At 42.7% G+C, this 10,329-nt stretch overlaps 1 protein-coding gene and 1 pseudogene across 1 annotated transcript; one reads left to right on the top strand and one right to left on the bottom strand.

Moving 5' to 3' along the window:
• Positions 1-310: 310 nt before the first annotated feature.
• On the bottom strand, positions 311-4,014 carry LOC113046539 (stonustoxin subunit alpha-like). The gene is made up of 2 exons (XM_026207351.1): positions 3,945-4,014; positions 311-1,089 (listed from the first exon to the last, which is right to left on the bottom strand). The coding sequence occupies exon 2, from the start codon at positions 821-823 to the stop codon at positions 311-313; it is 513 nt and encodes a 170-aa protein (XP_026063136.1). The 5' UTR covers positions 824-1,089; positions 3,945-4,014.
• Positions 4,015-7,613: 3,599 nt separating this feature from the next.
• Positions 7,614-9,238, top strand: LOC113047447 (uncharacterized; annotated as a pseudogene).
• The last annotated feature ends 1,091 nt before the right edge of the window (positions 9,239-10,329 follow it).

Raw genomic sequence — 10,329 nt, 5'->3', positions numbered from 1 at the left:
CTCTCACTGCGTTCATTAAACCACTTTAACCCAGCATCACTCCAGCGGTGTTCATTGAACCACTTTTGAACAGATTTAACAGAAAAAGTTTTACTCTCTTCTAGCTCTTTAAACTTGTCAGATTCAATATACTCCTTCAGGCTTGAAATATATGAGTCTTTATACTTCAGACATGTGAAGGTCAAGCCCACCACTGCATCAACTTCAGGATCAAATAAGGTGGTAGTGAGATCAACTGAGTATTTGATATCGATCCCCTGTAGCATCTTGATGTAAGAACTCAAGATGAGAAGTTCAGACCTTGCATCATTTAACCACGACTGTGTGTCCTCTCTGCCTCTCCAAGCTCCTTGATTATATGATCAGCGTCAGAAATCAGACTTGTGGTCATTTTTCTATCGAGCCGAGCTGCTTTGTTCTCTAACAGATGAAGAGGATGGAGCCAGACTTTTATTGGAACCATATTCTGTGGATTCTCCTTCAGCAGAATGCGGAGCTTCTTGTATATCTCAATGGATTCCATGTATGTGGTGGGGTTCTCCTCAAGTAGGACATCCCCATGAAATATGCAGGTGATTTTCTCAGCCTTTTTCTTTTCATGTTCTTTCATACTGCCAGATGCTTCTGCATCAATTGAAAATGAAGGGATGTTCTTGACCATGATATTCAGTTCTCCCTCAATCTCCTGCTTGTTCTCGTCTTCTGAAAATGTCCGATCAAACACCATGAGGGCCTGAGCTCCATACTGTACTGCCGTGACCACATGAGTTGCAGTTTTCTTGTCAAACACCTCAGGGTAGATGAACTGGCCCAGCTGGGACATAGTGAGCTATTCATATTTTGCGGTTTCTCTGTAATACATTGTAACTCTGGACTATTGATTTGAGGATTTGGTGTCATGCAGGAACTTGCCAGATCCTCCCACATCCACAAGCCCCCCCAAGAAACTGGCCTTCAGGGAAGCACTTACACCCAGGAGGTTGGACTTACTAGAGAGAGAATCAGTGCTACTGAACAGCAGATTTGTCTGGGTCTGTTGACGAGTGTCCAAATTTTCACTCAATGATTTCTTATCCCAGAGTGTAACACCTGAAATTTAAAATGGCTTTAAGTGTTATTTTATGTATGAGGGAGTGATGTACTGTTGTAAATGTAAATGCAAATGTGCAGGTATTATAGTTTTGTTTCACAAGGACTGGTCATGATTAAACATTTGGTGAAAAGAAAAAAAGGTATAACACTTTATTTTGATTGTCCACTGTAAACATTCTAGTAACAGTAAGTAACTTTGCAACTATATGTCAACTAGCAGTCATTAGACTGTCTGCTTAATAACTTGCCATGGTATAACAGTAATACTCACTCTCTCAAGAAAGAAACTCGTAGTCTTGAATGCAAATGGAGAAAAACTAACTTGGAAGTTTTTAGAATTGCATGGAAAAACAGTATGTCCAGCAATAGACAGGCTCTAAAAACTGCTAGGGCAGAGCATATACACAAACTCATAGAAAATAACCAAAACAATCCAAGGTTTTTATTTAGCACAGTGGCTAAATTAACAAATTACCAGACGCCACCTGATTCAAATATTCCACCAACGTTAAATAGTAATGACTTTATGAATTTCTTCACTGATAAAATAGATAACATTAGAAATACAATAGCGAATGTAGATTCTACATCATCTAACACTTCAGTTTCATCCATCGCACCCAAAGATAAACTACAGTGCTTTACAACTATAGGACAGGAAGAGCTAAATAAACTTATCACTGTATCTAAACCAACAACATGTTTATTAGATCTGTACCCACTAAATTACTGAAAGAGTTGTTACCTGTAGCCGAAGAACCGCTTCTCAATATCATTAACTCGTTGTTATCTTTAGCTCACGTCCCAAAACCATTCAAGCTGGCGGTTATCAAGCCTCTTTTTAAGAAACCAAAACTAGATCCTAGTGTACTGGCAAATTATAGGCCTATTTCAAATCTTCCATTTATGTCAAAAAATTTTGAAAAAGTTGTGTCTGCTCAATTGAGCACCTTCCTGCATAAAAATGATCTGTATTAAGAATTTCAGTCAGGTTTCAGGCCCCACCATAGCAAAGAAACTGCACTTGTTAAAATTACAAATGACCTGCTCCTTCTGTCAAATCAAGGCTGCATCTCATTTCTAGTCTTACTTGATCTTAGTGCTGCGTTCGACACCATAGACCATGACATACTCATAGATAGATTACAAAACTATACAGGTATTCAAGGGCAGGCTCTAAGATGGTTTAGATCCTACCTGTCCGATCGCTACCATTTTGTTTACTTAAGTGGGGTGTCATCTCATTTATCATCAGTAAAATTTGGAGTGCCACAAGGATCCGTCCTAGGTCCCCTTCTATTTTCAATATACATGTTGCCCCTTGGTAATATTATTAGAAAATACGGAATTAGCTTCCACTGATGATACTCAGCTATATATCTCAACGAGACCAGTTGAAACTTCTCAATTATCTAAGCTAACAGAGTGTGTTAAAAATGTAAAAGATTGGATGACAAATAATTTTCTCCAATTAAATTCGGATAAGACGGAGATATTAATTATTGGACCAAAAAACACTACACAGAACTAGACGGATGTACTGTTACTTCCTCTACAGTCAGAAATCTGGGTATCATATTAGACAGCAATTTGTCTTTTGAAAATCATATTTCCAATGTTACAAAAACTGCATTCTTCCATCTTAGAAACATTGCCAAGCTACGAAACATGTTATCTGTTTCTGATGCAGAAAAGCTAGTTCATGCATTCATGACCTCTAGACTGGACTATTGTAATGCACTTCTAGGTGGTTGTCCTGCTTCTTCAACAAACAAGCTACAGGTAGTCCAAAATGCAGCACCTAGAGTCCTTACCAGGTCAAGAAAATATGATCATATTACCCCAATTTTACAGTCTCTGCACTGGCTACCTATTAAGCTCTGTATCAGTTACAAATTATCATTACTTACCTATAAGGCCCTAATTGGTTTAGCTCCTGCGTACCTAACTAGCCTTCTACCACGCTACAACCCATCACACTCCCTAAGGTCACAAAACGCTGGACTTTTGGTAGTTCCTAGGATAGCAAAGTCCACTAAAGGAGGTAGAGCTTTTTCACATTTGGCTCCCAAACTCTGGAATAGCCTTCCTGATAATGTTCGGGGTTCAGACACACTCTCTCTGTTTAAATCTAGATTAAAATGCATCTCTTTCGCCAAGCATTCGAATAATGTATCTCTTAAATTGTGAGTGTAGTTGCATCTGATCAAATGTGCATTTTTATTCATTAGCTTGGGTTAAACTAATTTTACTTTATTGAATCAGCAGCTATGCTAATGATGTCTCTATTTTGTTTCTATGTTTTGCCACGGGTAGCTAGGATTTACACAAGCTTCAGTCTGGACCCAGAACACCTGAGAAGAGATGATGCTGACCCTCAGAGGACCCCAGATGATGCTAACCCTGAATCACCAAACAGAACTAACAATTATTGCTACATGTTTGACTGCATCATATAACAATTATTAATTAATATTATTAATAATGTTCATCGTCTAGCTGAATACGTCTTGTATAAATTTTTTCTACAAATCCTGTCAAACGTGCACAAACTGATAGTCACCACCATAAGCTACTACTAAATATTGTAGAAACATTATTTTCTGTAAAGTTGCTTTGTAACGATTCATATTGAAAAAAGCGCTATACAAATAAACTTTGAATTGAATTGAATTGAATTCTAACACTTTATTTTGATGGGTCCACAACATACAACATACTGACTATGAGAAACTTTGCAAGTATATGTCAACTTATTCTACTAACCCTAAACCTACCCTAACAGTCTACTCTGAGAGTTAGTAGACTTGTAGTTTCAAATGAATGAGAATTAGTTGATATAGATATACCACCTGGCAGTCGTAAAGCATACCAATATACAGAGGTCTTCCCAGGGCTGCCATTTCCATTGTCTTTGATTCTATGGCCATAATAAAAAAGAGAAATAATGTTTTTTAAAAAACATTTTTCAATCTTAATGGTAATGACTAATGTTTAATGCTGTAGAAATCATTATAATAAAAATATCTTCTAGCTCATTGCACAACAAAATGTGTTCAGAGGGAATACAGAATCAAACAAACAATCGTCCAATAAGCACACAAAATCATATAACATTCAAGATATTTTTAATATGAAGACATAATTTTATGTTCAACAAACCATTTAGGATCATATTAAGATTCAAACACAAAAAACTCTGAAACTTAGGCTAGTACTTTCCATGCTACGCTACCAGTGTTATGTTGATAGTGTTATGTTATCTTATGGAAAGATAAACAGTTGTTTTTCTGAAGCTATTACGGTCAAAAACCTTACTCCGAATCAAATGAATGAGTGAATGATTAATTATTAATTGACATCAGCTAACATCTAATGCAATGTAGAAAATCATACACTGATAATACACACTAATGCCAAGGGGAAATTGTCTCTGGAAAGAGGTTTGGTAAAGTGATATTTAATTTTGTTTGTATGTCATACACTGGAGGGCAGGAGTTGGATTCTGTTTACACAGCACTGAACACAAAGTACTGTTCGTTTTGCACAAAACAGCGAAGTGTATGCATGTATGTTCCTTTTCCAGTGTCAAAGTAGGAGTCCTTTTCATAATAGGAATCTCTAGTTACAGAGCTTCACTGTGACAGTCACATTAAAATAATATAGGAGTGATAATAATAATAATAATAATAATGTGAACATCCAATCCAAAAAGATCTGATCTGTGCAAATTTTGCAGTGGTGTAACTTGTAAAAAGCTTGATGGTTTTCAGTTGGACATTGACTAATTATCATGACTAAGTATAACTGAATTTTAGGTAAAAAAAAGGCAAAAAATCTAAATATTGCCCATGTATCTTCCCCCACTGCTGTAACAATTTGAAATGACAACTAGTTTGCATAGCAATCATCCTAAAATTGTATTTTTATTTTGATTGTCAATACAGATCTTTTCCTCATTTTTATATACTTTTATACAGCATTTTCCTCTTCTTGTTTACACACAGGAAGCTCGCTATCAATAACCTCCCTGTATAATGATGTTACAAAGCCATGCCTCCAAATCACATGAATGCGCTCAGGGAGATCAAAGACTAGTCTAAGTCTCAGACGCATGTCTCGCATTCTGTAACGTTCCGCCTGGAAACAAAGATGCCATGACGCCAAACCCCCTCATGAAAGAAGAAAGCCATCACGTTTATGACCGCTTATCAGGATCAACAAAACGCTGGATTTTCAGGTTTCAGGAAATTCAGGTTTTCACCAGCAGTCGTGAAAAATTTATATTCAGGGGCCATAGAAAGTGTATTGATTCAGTGTATCTCAGTGTGGTATGGGAAGGGCTCCAGTCAAGACTGCAAAGCCCTGGAGAGGGTTGTGCGCTTAGCTGAGTGCATCTCAGGGTCTGCTCTTTCCTTTCTGCAGGACATTTAACTCTAACGCTGCACAAGCAGAGCTGTAAAAATAATAAACTACTCTAACCACCCTGGTAACTGTCTTTTCACTTTGCTGACCTCTGGTAAGCTCTTCCATAGCCTGATGGCAAAAAACTGTGAGACTTAGGAGGAGCTTCTTGCCCCAGACCTTCAGGCTCCTAAACTCAAACTTAGTCTCTTAACTTCTACATTACTTCACTTAATTATCAGCAAGATGCTTAATAAACTGATATTGTCACTTGCACACAGGAATATATGCAATTTTTATTTAGTTACTTTTTTAATGTAATTATCAATGAAGATTCGGGAGGAGCGCGTCAGATACTTAGCCTAATCATCACAGGTGGACCACAATCAAGTAATCAATCCCACAGTATAAATATCGCTGACTTACCTCTATCCATTGACGGTTTATCAGCATTTTGGTCCGCATGCACCATGTCCCAAAACCGAGACTCCTCGTCAGAAGACTCATCCAGCTCTTCCCCAGCCCCATCACCGCAGCCAGCCGGCTCCAAGGCCACCCCTTCCCGGCGTGGCAACCAAATCGAGCCCCAGGCTCCAACCCGCGGGCGCGGTACGGCGCGAGCAGCTACTCGCCTCCCAAGACGCCTAGGCCTACCTTCGCCGCCTCCGGCGAGAACCGCGGCTGACTCCCCCGCGTCCTCCTACCGCTCGGCCAGGCCTACGATTCCGCCAATCGAAAAATGGACGGTGTCGAGTCTGAGGCAGGCCCTGTCCAAAAACGACGTCACACCCTCAAGCAAGTTAAACAAATCCGAACTTTACGACTTGTATACAAAAAATCTAAATAATAACATTTCTCCTCAGTCAACCCCTGTACCAAAGAAATGACAAAAGAAAGGAGTACCTCAAAATTCGCCTCAAAGCACTCCACCATCCTTCCGACCGCAGGGGCACTCGCTATGTCGGCCGGAGCTCAGCCTCCCTCCACGGCTCCAATTCCAACAGCACAGGGCGCTGAAGCTCAAGAGGGCTCCTGGCTGCCTCCTCCACCCATCGCGGCCCCTTCATACGAAACTTTTAATACCAACACCGCATCCCAGGCAAGCGCTTGAGCGAACAGTTCGCCACATACAGCGCCGCCTCCCGCTTCCTCCAGCTTCGTGCCCACTGTCCAAGCTAGCGCTTGGTCGAACTGGCTGTCACACAATGCCCCGCCTCCTGCTCTGCCGAGCTCCCAGCCCGCGGCCTCAAACTCCGGGCCCGCGGCTCAAGCAAGCGCTTGGCCGCAATCGCTGCCAAACACAGCCCCGCCCCCAGTTGTTGCCACCACCCTCCTCCAAGCGAAATCCCCCCATTCACTCTTCACTGCTACACCAATGCCCATCCCATCAAACGCTGTCGCCCTCGAACCTCCCCAAGTGACCCACAGCATTCGGGCCCAGATATTAGCAGGTGCGGATGTAGATCTCTCGTCTCTCCTTTCTCTCCTGCCCACATCCGATTCAAACCGCCAAATAGACTGCGGGGACTTCTCAGTCACGCTAAAAAATCCAAATCCCCTTTCATCTCGACTACTCTCCTTCTCCAAATTCACCATCGCATTCAACCGCTACACCGAGATAATCTGCTCAGCCTTCCCCCACAGGCGACGCGAACTCAACGACTATTTGTCAGTAATAGCCGAACTCGCGTTGTCCTACGGAGGGGGGCACTTTTACACTTACCACAAGCTTTTTTCCGCTAAATGTGCCATCCGAATAGCTCAGTGGAACCAGTGCCCTTATTGGGGAGCGATCGACTCCGACTTGCACAGCCGCGTATTTCTAGGCTGTAGGAGCATTTCGTGCGCAATCTGCAGGTCCGTGGCTCACTCCACCACAACCTGCCCACAAATAAACCCGGACACAACCCAACACTCTCATACTCCCCCGGCAAAATCCACCAGCTATGTCCCAAGACCAGTTACTTCAGCAAACTCACGCCTAGCCCAACCAGGAGAAGAAAGCACACAGCTAAGCATTGCTTTCAACAACGGGAAATGCATCAGACAGCATTGCCGCTATCTACACTCCTGCAAGTTCTGTGGCGGTGCTCATGCACGCATAGTTTGCCCCGCGCATAAAGCCGTAAAAAAAAAATCTAAAAATTACCTATCGACTCCTGTGAATATTTTTCGCATGACCATTGAACTAGCACACCATCCCGACAAAGAATTTACAAATTATCTCCTGTCTGGCCTCAAACACGGTTTTAACCCGGGCGTTGTTTGCGAGTTTACCCAAAACACTGTCTGCCATAATCTCCAATCCGCCCTCGCAGAGCCCGATATAGTAGCTAACCTCATCAAAAAAGAAGTCGAGTCAGGCTTTATGATCGGGCCCTTCAATACCCCCTCCTTCAAAACGTTCAGAGTCAGCCCAATCGGAGTGGCTACGAGAAAATTTTCTGGTAAGAAACGCCTAATAGTAAACCTGTCATCTCCGCATAATTCCACAGTCCCGAGCATTAATAGTTTGATACCCCTCGACGAATTTTCACTCAAATACCAAGACATAGATCAGGCAGTCGAACTGATTAAAATCGCGGGCCGAGGAGCCTAGTTAGCAAAAATAGACATAACTTCTGCTTTCAAAGTGATGCCTATCCATCCGGATTTTTGGCACCTGTTCGGGATACGATGGCTCGAGAAATATTATTTCGCCGTCCGGTTAACCTTCGGATGCAAAAGCAGCCCCAAAATTTTCGATATGTTATCAGAAGCCGTTTGCTGGATCCTTTCCAACAATTACGCAATCCCACATATTATCCATCTTTTAGATGACTTCCTTGTCATTTCATCGTCCAAGGCAATCCCAGCCGCCCATATCCTCACTGTCCAAAAAGTTTTTTCCGAGCTCGGGATTCCCATCGCTCAGAAAAAAACCATGGGTCCCACCACAACCATAGAGTTCCTCGGCATCTACCTCGACTCAGCTAATTTTCAGCTCTCCCTGCCAAAGGAAAAGATCGATAGAATAATTCTCGTCTCATCCACCCTCCTCTACAGCCCTTGTTGTTCTAAACGCGAACTTCTTTCCCTGCTCGGGCATTTAAATTCCGCCATGCGCATAATTCCACAAGGACGCCCATTCATCGCGCACCTTCTAACACTCGCATCATCAGTTCACGCGCTCCAGGACTTCATCCCCCTAACCCACGCATGCCGCGACGAACTTAAATTATGGATCCTGTTCCTTAGACAATGGAACGGGCTTTCTTTTTTTTATAACAATTTAATTTCGTCTCCCATCGACTTGCAGCTGTTTACAGACGCGGCTCCCTCAATCGGTTTCGGAGGTTTCTACCAAGGCCGTTGGTTCGCGTCCACATGGCCCCCCCAGATGCAGGACTCGACCCAGTCCTCAGGTCTTTTCGAGCTCTATCCCCTCGTAGTAGCAGCCTTCCTGTGGGGCAACGAATGGACAACTAAAAGCATCTTAGTGCACTGCGACAACGAAGCCGTAGTTCAGTGCATAAACAAAGGCCGTTCTCACTCCCCCGCCCTCATGCCTCTCCTTAGATGTCTTATATGGATCGCAGCATGCGACCAATTCATAATTAGCGCAAAGCACGTCCCAGGTACAGAAAACCAAATTGCTGACTCCCTCTCTCGTTTTCTGTTTCAGAAATTCAGGACGCTGGCTCCAGAGGCGGACCAATTCCCCACTCCGGTTCCTCACTATTCAGAATTAATATTCCCGTAACTCACACTAAAACCACTCCTCGAAGCATCATTGGACTCTATTCTCCAAGCAGTCTCTCCCAGAACCCTCCAGTCATACGTGACTGCGTGGAGGTGCTTTAAGTCATTTCACCTCACCTATAACATCCCTTTCCCAGATTTTTCTCTACTCTCCACCACCTCTTTCATTTCGTTCCTCAACGGCGCCAAGGGTCTCCAAGTCGGATCTATAAAAAACTACCTGAGCGGAGTCCAGTTTTTTCACAAACTAATGACCGGCGCTCCTTCACCCGAAATAAACAATTCACAAACCTCGCTCCTAATTAAAGGGATCCAGCGATCCCAGCCCACCCATCCAGACACCAGAAAACCCATAACGCTAGATATCCTCACAAAATGTATCCACACCCTCCGCACAAATTACCAACCCCTCAGCATTGCCCGCACGCTCGACGCCATGTTCATCCTTGCCTTTTTCGGTTTTCTCAGGTACTCGGAGCTTACGATCTCTTCTAAATTTAATCCTAAAATCAACCCCACTGTGTCAGACCTAACCATACTAGATGACGAAACAATCGCTTATTTAATCAAACAAAGCAAAACAGACCAAACCAACAAAGGCCATTTCATATACATTTTCAATATCCCCTCCCCAATCCAGCCTTACCAATCCATCCTCGCTTTTTTACACCTTAGAAATTCCCAGGCAAAAGTCCCCACACGAACCCCTATTCACTGATGAGTCCAAAAAACCAGTCACTCGTTTCTGGTTCCAAAAACACCTCAAATGCGTCCTGCAATTATCAGGCATCCCAGCGAACAATTTCTCCACCCATTCATTTCGCATCGGGGCAGCAACTTCAGCTGCACAAAAAGGCCTCTCCAACCAACAGATCCAAACTCTAGGAAGATGGTCCTCAGAAGCATACCAAAGCTACATCAGAATAAACCAGTTTCACATAAAGAAAGCCCACCAAACCCTCATCGGCCATATTTAAAAAAAAAACAAAAAAAAACCCAGCGACACATCCCTATGGAATACCGACGAGTAAATTTCTATAATAAATACCGCCGACTCCAGCCGCACACTCCCGGCCAAACAACCTAACCTTT

Source organism: Carassius auratus, chromosome 28, assembly GCF_003368295.1.
Source record: "Carassius auratus strain Wakin chromosome 28, ASM336829v1, whole genome shotgun sequence".
Taxonomy (NCBI): Eukaryota; Metazoa; Chordata; class Actinopteri; order Cypriniformes; family Cyprinidae; genus Carassius; species Carassius auratus.
Note: the sequence above shows the minus strand (reverse complement) of the source record. Positions and strands in the feature narration are given on the sequence as shown.